Consider the following 17,183-nt stretch of genomic DNA (forward strand, 5'->3'; position numbering starts at 1 on the left):
ATTACAGGAGTGAGCCACTGTGCCCAGCTGGGATCTGTATTCTTAACTTCCATAGTATCTGTTAAGTTAAGGCAGCCTGGGGGCGTGTGTAATCAGTAAGGCAACAAAAACACCCTGAAAAGTCCTAGCGCCAGGCCCCTGCTGAAAGTCCAGGATGAACCAAAAAACATGACTAAGATTTATTGAGTGTTTAAAATGGGCCGGGCATCATCCTCTGACGTTTTACATACCGACTCACCCACTCCTTGCAGCACGTTTACAAGGAGCTGTGCCCATTCTTTACAGATGAGGGATCTGATTCACTGTGAATTTAAGTCACTTGGTCAAGGTCCCAGGTAGAACGTGGCAAGGTGGATATGCAAATACAGTCTGCTGTGTGCCACAGGGACAGACACAGCACAGGGGCCTGACGGGGCTAAGAAGGCCTCTGACGCAGCCGGGGCGGGGGGGGGGGGGGGGGACATCTGGGAGGAATCCTAGTGGAGGAGGAGCAGGAGGCTCTGGGAGAAGGCAGGCATGGGCACCTGGCAGGAGACAGAGTCTGCAAAGGCCGGGAGGTGGGGACCTACTGGGTGAGGCAGAGGGAGCTCTCGTGGGACAAAGTGGGGTGGGCTGGGGGCCGAGGAGTCAAGCAGGGCTGGAACGAGATCAGAGGAGTCTCCAGTGTCAAGAAGCAGGGCAAGAAGCAGAGGTGAGGAAGGAAGGTGAGGGCCGGGGCAGGGCTGGGAGCTGGGCTCTCACGCTTGAAGCCTCCACTTCCTCCTCCTCCCCTTCCCGCCCTGCCCTCTGGCCTCACCAGTGGGCTGGGAAAGGGGAAATTCTTGGGTTTAAAGTCCAGCAGGTGGAAGGACCAGGCCTGGGACTCCTGGGTCCCTCGGCAGTGTCTGGAGACATGGCCAGGGCTGGCGGGGGCCTCGGGGCCTGGGGGAGCCTGGTGCTGCTGGTAAGTGCCCACCCAGGGCCAGAGTCGGGGCCTAAGGGAGGCATGGACTCGGAGCAGGACGCCTCAGTCTTAGGGTGAGGGAGCTGGGGTCCTGAGGCCGTAGGGCTGGTGATTCCCCGAGAAGCAGGAGGCTTCTGGTTTGGCAGAGGCTGTGGGGCAGTCTCACACCTCCATCTGTGCTCTTAGGAAACAACGTGTCTGCTGAGAGCAGACGCTGACTTCAGGCAAGACAAGCTCTGCTTTGGAACACCCAGGACCCCAGCCCCTCCTCCCTCAGACCCAGGGGCCCCCCCAGCCCCTCCTCCCTCACACCCAAGGGACCCCCCAGCCCCTCCTCCCTCAGACCCAGGGGACCCCCCAGCCCCTCCTCCCTCAGACCCAGGGGACCCCCCAGCCCCTCCTCCCTCAGACCCAGGGGACCCCCCAGCCCCTCCTCCCTCAGACCCAGGGGTCCCCCCAGCCCTTCCTCCCTCACACCCAAGGGTCCCCCCAGCCCCTCCTCCCTCAGACCCAGGGGTCCCCCCAGCCCCTCCTCCCTCAGACCCAGGGGTACCCCCAGCCCCTCCTCCCTCATACCCAAGGGTCCCCCCAGCCCCTCCTCCCTCACACCCAGGGGACCCCCCAGCCCCTCCTCCCTCAGACCCAGGGATATCCCCAGCCCCTCCTCCCTCAGACCCAAGGGTCCCCCCAGCCCCTCCTCCCTCAGACCCAGGGATACCCCCAGCCCCTCCTCCCTCACACCCAGGGGTCCCCTCAGCCCCTCCTCCCTCACACCCAGGGGTCCCCAGCCTCAGTCTTTTTCTCTCTTCCCAGTCTGCTGCTTGCTCCCAGACCCCAGTTTTTCCAAGGCTGTATTTTTGGGAAACGAAACCATTAAGTTTATCTCTGGGCCTTATCGGTTAGAGCCAAACCCAACTGCTGGGTCCCTGGAGCTCCGCCCCTGACCTCTCCCTGTCCTCCTCCCCCAGGAACCAGGGACACTGGGGTGACCTTTGTCACAGCCCAGCGCCACTGTCTCCCTCCTCTCCTCCTGCAGGGCTGACTCAGGGGGGCGGGACAGAAGCTGTCAGAGTGACTGCCCCACCCAGCCCCAGTGTCACTCTGGTCAAGGGAGTTGAGGCTCAGAGGCTGATTCCTTCTTTTCTGGGTCTTACCAGGGCCTGTGCAGCTGGACAGGGGCCAAGGCAACTGGTGAGTGACCCCTGCCCCAATCCATTGCCCACTCAGGTGGGACCTCAGCGCCCGTGAGCCTCTGTAGGGGGATCCCTCTGGGGGTCTGGTGGTTGTGTCAGGGTCTATGAGAGCTGTTGTTTCTAGATTTGGGGCAAGAGCTCAGGGCAGCGTGAGGGACAGTTCTGATCTGCCCCCTTGTTTACACCGGACCCTCCTTCCCAATTCTCAGCTCCCAACCCAGTGAGGAACCTGACAGTGGAGGCTCGGACCAACAGCTCCATCTCCCTGAGCTGGGAGGTCCCCGAGGGCCTCGACACGCAGAACTACACCTACCAGGTCCAGTGGACTGGAGAAGGTGGCAGAAATGAGACCCAAAACACAACAGACACCAGGATCACAGTGGACGGACTTGAACCTGGGTCTTCGTATGCATTTTCTGTATGGGTGGAAATGGATGGAGTCCCTAGCGCCGTGGAGTATCTCAATACCTCCACGGGTGAGAAGCAGCTTTAAACTTTCTTAAAGGGAGGTGGGGCTGGACGTAGCGGCTCACTCCTGCAATCCCAGCACGTTGGGAGGCAGATGCAGGGGGATCGCTTGAGCATCCAAGTTCAAGGCTGCAGTGAGCTATGATGATGGCCCTGCACTCCAGCCTGGGTGACAGAGCGAGACCCTGTCTCTAAAAAAATAAGGATGGGGAGGCGGAAGGGGGTGGGTGACAACTGACAGGAGAACTTGGCAGCTCATCCAGTGAAATATAATGAAAACCTCATACAAATTTCAATATTCTATCAATCAGTCACATCAAGGTAGCAAAAAGAAACGGGTGAAATTAATTATCATGAGATATTTTCAGTAGCCCAGTAGATCCAATTTATTATCATTTTGACATGTAATTAATATAAAAAAGGATCAACAGCATAGTTGACATTCTTAATTTCATATTAATTCTGCAAAACTCAGCGTGCATCATGCACTTATAGCACAATTTCAGTTCCCACGACCCACATCATGAGAGCTCAAAGGTCACGTGGAATTTGTGGCTGCCACAGTGGAGGGCACAGGTCTGGGCCATCCTGCCTGCCCCTGCTGGGCCCAGTGGTTAAGGAAGGGCTGAAAAATTTCAGGACCAAAACCTATAGCCGATTTCTCTTCCCGTCTCGATTTTCAGCTCCCAACACAGTCAGAAACCTGACAGTGGAGGCTCAAACCAACAGCTCTATCTCCCTGAGCTGGGAGGTCCCCGAGGGCCCAGACACGCAGAACTACATCTACTGGGTCCAGTGCACTGGAGATGGTGGCAAAAATGAGACCCGCAACATGACAAGTACCAGTGACACAGTGGGTGGACTTACGTCGGCGACCTTGTATGAATTTTCTGTGTGGGCGGAGAAGAATGGAGTACCTGGCTCCAAGCTGACCATCGTGGCGGCCACAGGTGAGAAGCACCTACATCCGCTCCCTGTTCTGTTCCCTTTTGCTCTTCATGAAGAAGGTGGTAGGGCATGGCTGAGAACCTATGAGAGAAGGTGTCAATTCCTCTGGCCTCCGCTCTGGGCACAGTGGGAGAAATGTCCTTAGGACTGACTCACTGGGCCAGACCTGCAGCAATCTGCAGGAGAGACTAGCCATATCCCAGGGATATCTTGGTTCAGGAGATAAGAAAACGGTGTCCACAGGCCCTCCTGCCTCTGAGTTAGGGTCTGGGGGGGTGCTTTCTCGACCATAGTACTAAGGTGTGTTTTTCTTAGTGACCAGGGATGTATAGGGACCAAGGCATGCTGCCTGAGCTCTAAGGGATTATGTGCTATGGCATGTGGACACTCTGACCCTCTGACTCTTTTCCTAATTCCAAAGTATTCCATTGTCTTCAGGATGGAAGCTCAGACCATCAGTTCCCTCACCCTGACTTGGGTAACTCTCCTGTTCTACACCATTGTTGTCCAATATGGTAGCCACTAGTCACATGTGGCTACTTAAATTTAAGTCCACCCAAATTGCATAGCATTGCAAATTCCGTTGTATATCTCATGTACCTTAATGAGGGGCTCCCAATCCCCCCTCCATCCTCCACTGGTGTTGTACCTACCATGTTGGAAGGTGGGAGAGCATTTCCATCATGGCAGAAGTTCAGTTGGAAAGCTCTGGCCCAGCCCCTGGCTACTGAAGGTATGGTCCATGTGTGGGAAGCATCGGTGGCCCTCTAGAGCTGATTGGAAGTGCAGAATCCCAGTCTCATCCCAGACCTACGGACTCAGAACCTGCATTTTGACAAGATTCCTAGTGACATGTATGCACATTCGAGTTTGAGAAGCACTGGTCTAAGCCACACGCCCTACATCCACTGGGACCAGCACTTGAGGGAGAACTGGGAACTGTGATGACCAAAAATGCCCACTGCATGCCCCCTCTCTTTTCTGTACCCCTGTTCAATTTGGATCTTCTTCCTAATTTCTCAGCTCCCAATTCAGTGAGGAACTTGACAGTGGAGGCTCAGACCAACAGCTCCATCTCCCTGAGCTGGGAGGTCCCCGAGGGCCCCGACACGCAGAACTACACTTACCGGGTCCAGTGCACTGGAGAAGGTGGCAGAAGTGAGACCCGAAACATAACAGACACCAGGGTCACAGTGGACGGACTTGAACCCGGATCCTTATATGAATGCTGGGTGTGGGTGGAGAAGAATGGAGTGCTTGACTCCGGGCAGAGTCTCAGCATCTCCACAGGTGAGAGGCCTCGATGCCTACACTCTGTTCTGGTGAGAGGTTAAGAACTGGCAAAGATGCTTTGGCCCTTTAATCCATAGTCTCCCCAGCTTCACTGAGCCAGGACAATCCCTTACCTGAGTCCACAGGAGAGACGTAGCCGCACCTGGGACTGGCTTTGCCCTGCAGAAGCAGAGAACCTATTCAGATTTCTCCTGCCGCTGGGCATGGGGCTGCAAGAGCCCAGGCCATTCGCGGTCCCATTGCTGGGAAGTGTTTCTTAACACGCTGGGCTGTACATGGACAAGGTATTTCACTGTATTCTGGACTCTTGGGGACTGGGGAACATGGAAATCTTGACTCTCTTCTCCTTCCACCAGTCCCCAACCCAGTGACTAGTCTCAGTGTGCAAAACCAGACCAACAGCTCCATCACCTTGAACTGGACAGCTCCCGAGGGCCCAGATGATTTTGTCTACACCTACTGGGTCTCATGGGTCGAGGAGGACACTACTGAATCTATGACCCAAAACACCTCAGACACTGGAATCACCCTAAAGGAACTGAACCCTGGGAGCCTGTACAACCTCACCATCTGGGCAGAGAGGAATGAAGTCAGAGGCTATACCACGACCCTTACTGTAGCAACCGGTGAGAGACAGTCTGGTTCTGGACCTATTGGGATGGGGCAAGGAAAAAGAGGAAGGGCCTTTGGGAGCTTCTTGGGTGATGATGGGTGCCCATTGACCCTATCCAACCTCGCTGGAGCTTGAACTTGTAGGTCCTGCTTCAGGGAGCATCGTTCCTCTGCAACCAGGGCTTTCCAAACTATGGGGTCTCTTTTCTGCCTTTGGGAAATGGGATTTTTGGGAGTTATAGTTTCATTGATGGAGAGTCCAAGGCCTCATGGGAGTTGTAGTTTCAGGGACTCATGTCCGCTGGGAACCAAAAGGTGACAGGCAGGACCCAGGGCGATCCTGGTCCCTACAGTGCTTGGGTTTCTAGGCTCTTTTCTGCGGTTCGCTCTTCCAAAGCCATGGATAATGGGCATCCCAGCTTTGCTGTGAGGGGCAGGTGAGCAGGCTCAGGTAGGAGGGTCTTTGAGGATATCTGCCTTCAGGCCTCTACCCTCACTTCTCAGCTCCCAGTGGGGTCACAGATCTGCAGAAAAGAACTCAGACCAACAACTCAGTCACCCTGTGGTGGAAGGCCCCCGCAGACCCCAACTCTCAGCGCTACATATACTGGGTCCAGTGGGCCAGCGAGGGAAACACCCAGGGGGAGCAAAGCCCCCAAGGAGATTGGGCCAACCAGACCTCCAGCACCAATGAGACTTGGTACGAGGTGGAGGACCTTGAACCTGGGACTCTGTACAACTTCAACGTGTGGGCAGTGAGGAATGATGTCGCCAGTTCCATACAAAGCCTCCAGGCGTCCACAGGTGAGATGTCCCACCCTTCCTTTACCTGGTGGCCTGGGCGTAGGTCAGACCTGGAGGGCCATGGGAGATGAATGGACTAAAAATCCCATCAGGCCGTGGGGCTGGGAACTCATAAGCTGCAGCACTATGGAGAGCCTAAGGGCTCATGGGAGTCATAGTTTTCAAGGACCTATTTGTGTTAATTTGAGGAGAATGGAAAGTGGGGGAAGGTGAGGTATTTTGGTCTGGGGGAGGAAGGGCTGGCTTGTCCCAGAGGACTGGCATGCCAAGTGCTGGTGGTGGGTGGAGGGTGGTGGGAAGCCCTCTTGGACGGCTCCTACTGACTCTTCTACTTCCCTTCACCCAGCCCCAGACTCGGTCACCATCATATCCTGCGCCAGCACCTCCGGGGGCTATGGGGTCATCCTGACCTGGTCCTGCCCCTCGGGGGGCTACGAGGCCTTCGAGTTGGAAGTGGGCAATCAGCAGGTCTCCCAGGACAGGTCTGCATGTGGACAGGGCGTGCCTGTGTCGGGTCTCGGGCCGGCACGGTCCTACACAGCCACCATCACCACCGTGTGGGACGGAATGAGGGCCCAGTCTGCCCCGGTGACCTGCCACACGGAGAGTGCAGGTGAGCAGCCCGTGGGGGCCCTCAGGCCCTGACAAGGGAATCCACGGGATTCTTTTGTTTATTTGTCTTTTGTTCCTGTTTCCTTTAAAACAGCTTTATTGAGATACAGTTCTCATAACATACAATTCACCCACTGAAAGTTACAACTCCACGACTTTTAGTATATTCACAGTGTTGCACAACCATCGCCACTATCAATTTTAGGATATTTTCAATACTCCAAAGAGAAAACTCACTCCCCTTAGCCATCAGCCCCTTGATTCCCCCATTTCTTGGCCCCTAACCCTGAGAAATCTCTAATTTACTTTCCACTTATAAAGATTTGCCTATCTTGCGTATTTCATAAAGGTGTAATCATACATTATGTGGTCCTTTGTGAATGGCCACTTTCACTGAGCATAATTTTTTTTTTTTTTTTTGAGACAGAGTCTCATTCTGTTACCCAGGCTAGAGAGCCATGGCGTCAGTGTAGCTCACTGCAACCTCAAACTCCTGGGCTCAAGCAATCCTTCTGCCTCAGCCTCCCGAGTAGCTGGGATTACAGGCACACACCACCATGCCTGGCTAGTTTTTTCTGTTTTTAGTAGAGATGGAGTCTCGATCTTGCTCAGGCTGGTCTCGAACTCTTGACTTTGAGAGATTCTCCTGCCTCGGCCTCCCAGAGTGCTAGGATTACAGGCGTGAGCCACCACGCCCTGCTCAGGCAGTGGTTTCTTAACCAGCAATGTGTTTCCTCAATATAGACATTTGGGGCTATGTCCTTCTTTGTCATGGGGGGGCTGTACTGTACACAGAGAGGTATCGAGCAGCATCCCTGGCCTCCACCCAGTAGATGCCAGTAGCTCCCCCATCCACAAGTTGTAGTAACCAAAAATGTCTCCAGACATTGTCCAGTGTCCCCTTAGGGACAACATCACCCTTGTTGAGAACCACTGCTCTAGGCCAAGGAAGGGGAGAGTTCACCTGAGCATATGATGTACAGCTGACCCTTGAACAACAGCCCCCCACACATAGTCAAAAATCTGCGTATAACTTTTGACTCTCCAAAAACTTAACTGCTGGCCAGGCATGGTGGCTCACACCTGTAATCCTAGCACTCTGGGAGGCCCAGGCAGGAGGATTGCTTGAGCTCAGGAGTTCGAGACTAGCCTGAGCAAGAGCAAGACCCCGTCTCTACTAAAAATAGAAAAATTAGCTGGGCACAGTGGTGCATGCCTGTTGTCCCAGCTATTCCGGAGGCTGAGACAGAAGGGTTGCTTGAGCCCAGGAGTTTGAGGTTGCTGTGAGCTAAGGTGATGCCACTGCACTCTACCCAGGGTGACAGAGCAACACTCTATCTCAAAAAAAATAAAAAAATAAAAAAAAATAAATTAAGAAAACCCAAAAAGTTAACTGCTAATAACCTACTGTTGACTAGAAGCTTTACCAATAACATAAACAGCGAAATAACACACATTTTGTATATATATGTAGTATAATATATACTGCATTCTTATAATAAATTGAGCTAGAGGAAAAAAGTGTTATTAAGAAGATCATAAGGAAGAGAAAATATATCTACCATTCATTAAGGGGAAGTGGATCACCATAAAGGCCTTCATCCTCATCATCTTCATGTTGAGTAGGCTGAGGGGGAGGAGGAAGAGGAAGGCTCAGTCTTGCTGTCTCAGGTGTGGCAGAGGAGGAAGCAGTCCATGTATGAGCGGACCTGTGCAGTTTAAGCCTGTGTTGTTCAAGGGTCAAGTGTATTTGGACCAGGTTCCTGGGAAGTGAGGGAGGAAGAGGGAAGGCTGAGTGGAGGCTGAAGCTTTAGCCAGAGGGTTCGCCCTTCCCCTCCCGAGCCTCAGCATCTACCCTGTAGGCTCTGATCCCAGTGCCGGGCGAGGACAGAGGTGGGAGATCGGTAGACGAGACCTGGGCTGAGGCTCCCAATGCCTTCTCCCTGCAGGCGTCATTGCTGGAGCCATCGTGGGCGTCCTCCTGTTTCTCCTCCTGGTGGGCCTGCTGGTGTTCTTCCTGAAGAGGAGGTGAGACTCAGCGTGGGACTGACTTGCTGGAGGTGGGGGCGGGAGCAGGAGGAGGAGGATCGCTGGTTCCGGCCTCGCTCCCTGAGCCTTTCGTCCCCATGTCCTTTCCCCAGGAATAGGAGGAGCCAAGAGAAAGCACCCCCCAATGATCCGGTACTCAGGTGAGCGGACGGTTTGGGGGAGCAACTGGAAGAATCACTGTTTGGTCAAGTCAGGGTGTTTGCTGGCCACTGGAGGGGTCAGAGGGCGGATCAGTGAATCCACCCACATAAGTCTCAGGAGGGACTAATGCCCTCAGCAGCAGGGACCATGCGCCTTTCACTGTGACTTGCTCCCTGGGCAGCCTGGGGCAGGGACTTTGAATTCAATTCTGTCTCAGCTCCAGGACATTCATTCACTCAATCATTCAACAAATGCTAACTGAGCACCTACTATGTATCAGGCACTGCTCTGGGTACCAAAGAAACAGTAACTTAAACCATGATTCTTGCCCTCATGGAGTTTATATTCTAGCACAAGAAGACATTAACAAACAAGAAAATAAAGAATATGATACACACTTAGAGACAGAGCAAGAGGAGGGGATAAGCAAAGCAGAGAAGTATTTTAGCTTGGGTGTTAAAATTAGAGGAGATTTTAGATAGGGTGTCCAGGAAAAGCCTTGCTAAGAAGATGACTAAGAGGAAGTCATTGAGTACAGACCTAAAGGAAGGCGGAGAAAGGGCCATGCCCATGCCCGGAGAAAGGCATTCCAGGCAGAGGGGCCAGCAAGTGCAAAGGCCCGGAGGCAGTAGCACGCCTGGAGACTTAGATGGTATTGTGCATGTCTGAGACTGAGCAGCGTGAATGTGGGGAAGGGTGGTCAGAAATGAGGTCAGAGAGGTAGCAGGTGGGGACCAGATCAGATAGAACCTCGTAGATGAAGGTAAGGACTTTGGTTTATTTTGAGATGGGAGCTTTTGGATAGACCAATGATTGACACAATCTAACATGTTTAAGAAGCAAAGGCAGAAGTGGGGGAATGAGGAAGAGATTTTTAATAACCCAGACAAGAGATGATTACATCTTAGACCAGAAGATGGTAACAGGTGGTCAGAATCTAGATGTATTTTGCTTATTTATTTTATTTTATTTTATTTAGAAATAGAATCTTGCTCTGTCACCCAGGGTAGAGTGCATTGGCCTCATCATAGCTCTCTCTAGCCTCGAACTTCTGGGCTCAAGAGATCGTCCTGCCTCAGCCTCCCGAATAGCTGGGACTACAGGCATGAGCCATGATGCCTGACTAGTGTTGCTGCATTGATTCTATTTGAAGTCTGGCCCTGTCTACATATTGGGCACTTTGTGACCAGCAACCCCCAATACGTGTTCCTGGGTGTCCTGGCGTGAGAGCCCTCTAGGCCATCCAGGTGGACACGTCCAGGAGTTAGGTAGGAAATAGCTATGAAGCTCAGGAGAGCCACAAGGAGGAATTAGAGGGAGAGATTTGGAGATCACAATAGGTATACATGGAAAGTGAAACCACAGGAGTGGACAAAACCCTGTAAGAAGTGTGTGTCCGGCGAGAAAACAGGCTTGGGGTTGGACTCTGGGGAACGCTTACCTTTCAGGATGGACAGAGGACGAGAAGCCCTCCCAGGCGGTGGACAGGCAGCAGCCGGCGAGGTGGGGGCCAAACCAGGAGAGGGTGTTCAGGGAGAGGGCAGAGCTGGGAAGACCAGGAAGGCACAGCCGGGGCTGCTAGGTGCTGCTGGGCCGTCAAGCAGGGCGTGGACTGAGATGTGACCGTCTAAATGGGGAGGCCAGTGATGACTTTGGGCAAAGATGTTCCCCGAGGGGAGGGGATAGACTACAGATCATAGAGACATGGTGAAAGGAAGGGGAGAAAACTGGCCCACATGAGAAGTTTGAATATAAAGGGGTGTCTTCATAGGTTTTTTTTTTTTTTTGAGACAGAGTCTCACTCTGTTGCCCGGGGTGGAGTGCCGTGGTGTCAGCCTCACTCACAGCAACCTCAAACTCCTGGACTCTAGCAATCCTCCTGCCTCAGCCTCCCGAGTAGCTGGGACTACAGGCATGTGCCACCATGCCTGGTTAATTTTTATATAAATATATTTTTAGTTGTCCACCTAATATCTATTTTTTTTTTTTTAGTAGAGAAGGGGGTCTCGCTCTTGCTCAGGCTGGTCTTGAACCCCTGAGCTCCAATGATCCCCCCGCCTCGGCCTCCCAGAGTGCTAGGATTACAGGCTTCATAGGTTTTCTTATCATTTAGGTATGGCAAGGCTGACAGATGGAGAGATGACTGCCACTGAAAAAAGCTTTTTATACTCACAGGTCCCAACACGAGGGGTCGCCCAGGAAGCACCAGGGCTGGCCAGGAGGCAGAGAGAGAGAGGGAGAACTGTGGGTGGGAGCCCTTTGTGTGGTTTCCTTGGGAGGGAACGGGTGAGGCAGGGGCAATGGGCTTAGGGTTGGCTGGTTTGAATAATTTCACGGGCTCTGGGGCACAGGGAGATGCCAGGTTGTCTGGCACGTGGTCCTGGTGTGAGGCTGACAGGTGGACAGTAGCCCCCAGTGGGAGAGCCCAGTGGGGGGGTGGGGGTTGGGGTGTGGATTCAACCGGCCCCTCAAGAAGGGGAACTGACCAGCCTTTCGGGTCAGCCTCGAAACTGGGTTGGGACAGCATTTTGGGGGGGAAAGTGAGAAAGAGCTGCAGCTATATGAGGTCTAAGGACTTTTTAAAAAAAAAAAAATACAGAAGAGAGATCAGCACATTTACAAGCTAAAGGGGGAAAGGAGAAGGTATCGATAGAGAAGGGAGGGAAGAAAGGCCACTGGAACCCCTGAGAAGGTGGGAGGGATGTGGACTCGGAGCCCAGAAGGGAGTGGCCCCAAATGGGAGAAGAAACACCTTTTCCTTTTAAAAACTTTTTTTTTTTTTTTTTTTTTTTTGAGACAGAGTCTCGCTGTGTTCCCTGGGCTAGAGTGCCGTGGCGTCAGCCTAGCTCACAGCAACCTCAAACTCCCGGGCTCAAGCAATCCTTCTGCCTCAGCCTCCGGAGTAGCTGGGACTACAGGCATGCGCCACCATGCCCGGCTAATTTTTTTTTCTATATATATAATTTTAGCTGTCCAGATCATTTCTTTCTATTTTTTGTAGAGATGGGGTCTCGCTCTTGCTCAGGCTGGTCTCGAACTCCTGAGCTCAAACGATCCGCCCACCTCGGCCTCCCAGAGTGCTAGGATTACAGGCGTGAGCCACCACGCCCGGCCTAAAAACTTTTTTAAAAAATATAATTGTGATAAAATACACATAATATAAAATTTATCGGCCAAGTGTGGTGGCTCATGCCTGTAATCCATCTCCTGTGGCTCACACCTGTAATCCTAGCACTCTGGGAGGCCGAGGCGGGTGGATCATTGGAGCTCAGGAGTTCAATACCAGCCTGAGCAAGAGCAAGACCCTGTCTCTACTAAAAATAGAAAGAAATTAACTGGACAACTAAGAATATATAGAAAAAATTAACTGGGCATGGTGGCACATGCCTGTAGTCTCAGCTACTCGGGAGGCTGAGGCAGGAGGATCGCTTGAGCCCAGGAGTTTGAGGTTGCAGTGAGCTAGGATGATGCCACGGCACTCTAGCCCAGGTGACAGAGTGAGACTCTGTCTCAAGGAAAAAAAAAACATCAAATTTACCATTTTAACCATTTTTAAGCGTACAGCTCTGCAGCATCGAGTATTGTGCAACCATCACCCCCGCCCACCTCCAGAACTCTTTTCATGTTGCAGAACTGAAACTCTGCACCCACTAAACAACAGCCCCCCATTCCCCTGCCCCCAGCCCGGCACCCACCGTTCCACTCTCTGTCTCTCTGAATCTGACTACTCCAGGGACCTCATGTGAGTGGAGTCATGCAGTAATCATCTTTTTGTGACTGGCTTATTTCACTTAGCATAATGTCCTCAAGGTTCATCCGTGTTGTAGCAGGTGTCAGAATTTCCTTCCTTTTTAAGGCTGAGTGCTATTCCATTGTACGTGGAGACCACGTTTTGTTTTCCTTTCATCCATCGTGGATGCTTAGGTTGCTCCACCTTTGGGCCATTATGAATAATGTCGCTGCGAATACGGGTGTGCAAATACTTCTTCCAGTCCTCGCTCTCGTTTCTTCTGGGCATATACCCAGGAGTGGCACAGATAGATCAAAAACACCTTTTCTTTTATCCCAAGAGCACAGGATTAAAGGTTAAAATCTTTTCTCCTCTCCCCCTCACCCCACAGCTTCCCAGGGGACATCCTGGCCAAGGACTTCGCTGAGCACGTCAGGAGGAACAAGAGGGACGGCAATTGGGGCTTTGCAGAGGAGTACCAGGTGGGTGGGGATGGAGGGGCTGAGCTCAGCTGCGCGTGGCCCAGACCCCACCCTAGACCTTCCCGCACCCTTTGGGTTTAAGCAAAAGCAGCAACGCATGTCTTGTTCCATGGTGCAGAAATTCTCAGGCGTGGTTATTTTTCAGCTCCTTGAAATCTTAAAATAATGATGGGTCAGTGCTAAAGTAACCCCCCTCTACCCTGGCGAGGGTCTGTTTTCCCCACACCTCTCTCACCTACGTGAAGAAGTCCCCATGGCTCCCTAAATCCTCCCAGATGCCCCCAGGGTGGGTGGCACACCTATGTTCTGTTTTTCTGGGTGCTATAGAATCCCAGGGTGCAAGGGATAAACAAGGGGTGATGCTAGAGAAGGCAAGGGCGGTTCTGGGGGTCTCCTCCAGGAGAGGTAGAGAAAACCCAGCACCATGAGCCCCCTCTGCCTCCACTCCCAGCAATTGGCCCTGGAGGGCCACGGCCACTCTCAGATCGTGGCCTCAGCTCCAGAGAACCACGCCAAGAACCGCTACAGAAACGTGCTGCCCTGTGAGTCTCCGGCTCCCGCTGCCTTCGTCCTCGGCCCCGACCTGGTCCACACCCCAACCCCGTCCCCTTCCCTGGCCCCCTGTGAGAGACTCGTTTCCCCGTGAGTCCCTTGAGTCTTCCTGCCTCCCCCAGCCGAGATCCCTCAGCCCCTCTCAGTCCCTGCATGGCTCCCAGTGTCTGTCTGCATCTCAGCACGACCTCTGTCCCTGGGTCTCCGACTTGTCTCTGCCTCTCTATCTCTCACTGGTCTCTCTGTGTCGCTCTCGCTGGCCTCTTCTAGATGACTGGTCCCGGGTGTCCCTGAATCCCCTCCGTGGGGAACCAGGCTCTGACTACATCAACGCCAGCTTCATGCCTGTAAGGTTGTGGTTGGGAGCGGAGGGTGCTCGGCGAGCCTGGAGATGTAAGGGCCAGAGGGACCATCCACAGGCCCCCTTGACATGTCTGCTTTCCTCACCCAGGGTCTCCACAGCCCCTTGGAGTTCATTGCAGCCCAGGGCCCCCTGCCGAACACCGTGGGCGACTTCTGGCGCCTGGTGTGGGAACAGCAGAGCCATACCCTGGTCATGCTGACCAACTGCATGGAGTCTGGCCGGGTGAGAGGAGAGTCTTGGGTGCTGACCTCTGAGCTCCAACCCATGGCCCTGCCCCGGGCACTGGTCCAGTGGAGACCCGGTGGAGACCGCACTGGTTGCTCCAGTGTGACTGCAACCATCTTCAGTGTGGCCCCTCCCACCCTGAGGCCATCTGCTGCTCCACACATGAGGCGTGAAGGGGATCCCACTAACCTTGGGGTGGAGGGGTCCTCTTGGATCTACACCAGGGGCCCGTGGGTCCTGCCAGGGCAGGGAAGATTTGAATAGGAGAGCCACAAGGCAGAGGCGCCTTCTGTTTTCTGACCCCCATCCTCCCCCAGGTGAAGTGTGAGCATTATTGGCCTCTGGACGATCAGCCCTGCACCTATGGGCACCTGCAGGTGACCCTGGTGGGTGAGGAGGTGACAGAGACCTGGGCAGTGCGGGATCTACAGGTCTTGCAGGTAAGTCCCTCACCACCCCCACAGCCCTCCCCACGCACATCTGCCATCTCCGGAACCCACGTGCTCTCCCTCGCCCCATCCAGGTGGAGGAGCAGAAGACCCTATCTGTGCGTCAGTTCCACTACCTGGCCTGGCCGGATCACGGTGTCCCCCACTCCCCAGACCCCTTGCTGGCCTTCTGGAAGATGCTCCGGTGGTGGCTGGACCAGGCGGTGGAGGGAGGCCCGCCTATTGTGCATTGCAGGTGGGGGCCGGAACCCCCTTCCCCGGGGAGAACCTCGGGATCAGATAGTGGTGTTGTTAGATGGTCCCGGGGGGCTTGTAGAGGGGGTGGGAGAGAAGGAAGATAAGGATGAAAAGACGGGAACGAAAGATGAAAGGGGAAAGGAAGAGAAGGTATGAATGAGGAAGAGGAGGAGGGGGAGCAGGAGCAGGACGCAGCCAGTTTGAAACATTTGAAATACGCCCCCTGGTGCTCAATTGCTGGGCTGCACCCATCAACTGCTCTCCTGATATTTAGGCTGAAGCCCCTTAGGTCAGGTTTCACGTAAATGCAAACACTCGGGGGATGAGGAAGGGAGCTTGCTCTGTCCAGGGTGACTGCCTCTGAAACTAGGGCTCTGGTTTCAATGCTAGCGGACATCGTGGAACATTGAACAGCCACCATCTCGCTCATCCTCGGGACAACCCGCATGACAAGAGTTTCCTCCCCATTTTACTTATTTATTTGTTTTTGGGTAGAGACAGGGTCCCACCATGTTGCCCAGGCTGGTCTCAAACGAGTGGCCTCAAGCAAGTTTCCCCGCCTTGACCTCCCAAGGGGCTGGGATGACAGGCGGGAGCCACCGCCCCTCCCCATTTCAGAGTTGAGCTGATATCATTACATGATTCCATTAATATGAACTATCCAGAAGAGGTAAATCAACCGAGACAGAAACAGATTAGTGGTTTCCAGGGGTTGAAGGGAGAGGGGGAAATGGGGAGTGACTGCTTAATGGGGATGGGGCCTCGTTTTGAGGTGATCAGAGTGTTCTACAAGTAGACAGAGGCGGTGGTGGCACAACATTGTGACTGCTAAATGTCACTGGATTCTTCATATTAAAATGGTTCATTTTTGGCCAGGTGTAGTGGCTCATGCCTGTAATCCCAGCACCTTGAGAGGCCCAGGCTGGAATATTGCTTCAGGTCAAAAGTTCGTGACCAGCCTGGGCAACATAGCCACACCCTGTCTCTACAAAAAACTTTTTAAGAATTGGGCCAAGCACGGTGGCTCACATCTGTAATCCTAGCACTTTGGGAGGCTGAGGAGGGAGGATTGTTTGAGGCCAGGGATTTGAGGTTGAAGTGGCTTAAGATGATACCAGTGCACTCTAGCTGGGTGACAGAGGGAGACTCTGTCTAAAAAAAAAATTCATCCAGGAGCAGTGTGCCATGACTGTAGTCATACCTATTTTGGAGGCTGAGGTGGAAGGATCTCTTGAGTCCAGGAGTTTGAGATCACAGTGAGCTATGACTGCACCACTGCACTCCAGCATGGGTGACAGAGTGAGACCCTGTCTCTAAAAAAATAAATAAAATGGTTAATTTTATGTTTAAAGGAATTTAAAAATTGTTACCTCAGGGGTTCATCTTCCTGTGTTTGAACCCCAACTCTGTCACTTATCAGCTAAGTAACCTGGGATGTGAGACTTCACTTTACTCAGCCTTCATTTCCCCATCTGTAAAATGGGTGTGCTAATATTAATAGATCTTACTTCTTAGACTTGAGAGGAGTGAAAAAGGCACATAAGACACTTAGAACAGGGTCTGATGGACACAAAGATCTCTAGACATAGTTGTTGTCATTACTCCAAAAGCAGACCCTCTAATCAGCCAGGGCTCCAGACTCCACCCAGCCCCTTGGTCTGACCCTCTCTCCTTGTCCCACTAGTGCTGGCGTGGGCCGCACTGGCACCCTCATTGCCCTGGATGTCCTGCTTCGGCAGCTGGAGTGTGAAGGCCTCGTAGGGCCCTTCAGCTTTGTGAGGAAGATGAGAGAAAGTCGGCCGTGGATGGTGCAGACAGAGGTGATGGAGCCCCTGAGGGACACAGGGTGAAGGTGGGGGGCAGGATGTGGGACCCTGCAGCTCAGAGCAGCCCAGGCTTGGGGAGGGTGCCGCTCATTCTCCATGCCTCCTCCCCAGGCCCAGTACGTATTCCTGCACCAGTGCATCCTGCGGTTCCTCCAACAGTCAGACTCAGACCTAGAGGAAGTGATGTATGAGAACACAGCAAACCTCGTCTACGAGAACATGGCCGCCATCCAGGTCCAGGAGGTGGAGGCATAA

At 53.3% G+C, this 17,183-nt stretch overlaps 1 protein-coding gene across 1 annotated transcript; it reads left to right on the top strand.

The window, feature by feature from the left end:
• The first annotated feature begins 892 nt into the window (after window positions 1-892).
• Window positions 893-17,183, top strand: PTPRH (protein tyrosine phosphatase receptor type H). The gene is made up of 18 exons (XM_069456938.1): window positions 893-943; window positions 2,101-2,134; window positions 2,346-2,612; window positions 3,288-3,554; window positions 4,576-4,842; window positions 5,202-5,471; window positions 5,962-6,261; window positions 6,608-6,874; window positions 8,823-8,901; window positions 9,015-9,062; window positions 13,185-13,275; window positions 13,727-13,817; window positions 14,098-14,174; window positions 14,279-14,413; window positions 14,734-14,856; window positions 14,940-15,100; window positions 16,787-16,922; window positions 17,040-17,183. The coding sequence occupies exons 1-18, from the start codon at window positions 893-895 to the stop codon at window positions 17,181-17,183; spliced, it is 2,808 nt and encodes a 935-aa protein (XP_069313039.1).

This window comes from Eulemur rufifrons, chromosome 24, assembly GCF_041146395.1.
Source record: "Eulemur rufifrons isolate Redbay chromosome 24, OSU_ERuf_1, whole genome shotgun sequence".
Classification (NCBI taxonomy): domain Eukaryota; kingdom Metazoa; phylum Chordata; class Mammalia; order Primates; family Lemuridae; genus Eulemur; species Eulemur rufifrons.

Bases quoted from the DNA above. Each gene is read 5' to 3' on its own strand.
- PTPRH (XM_069456938.1), top strand. From the start codon at position 893: ATGGCCAGGGCTGGCGGGGGCCTCGGGGCCTGGGGGAGCCTGGTGCTG. The intron at 2,135-2,345 runs GTGAGTGACCCC...CCCAATTCTCAG, and splicing joins GACAGGGGCCAAGGCAACTG to CTCCCAACCCAGTGAGGAAC. The intron at 16,923-17,039 runs GTGATGGAGCCC...CCTCCTCCCCAG, and splicing joins CGTGGATGGTGCAGACAGAG to GCCCAGTACGTATTCCTGCA.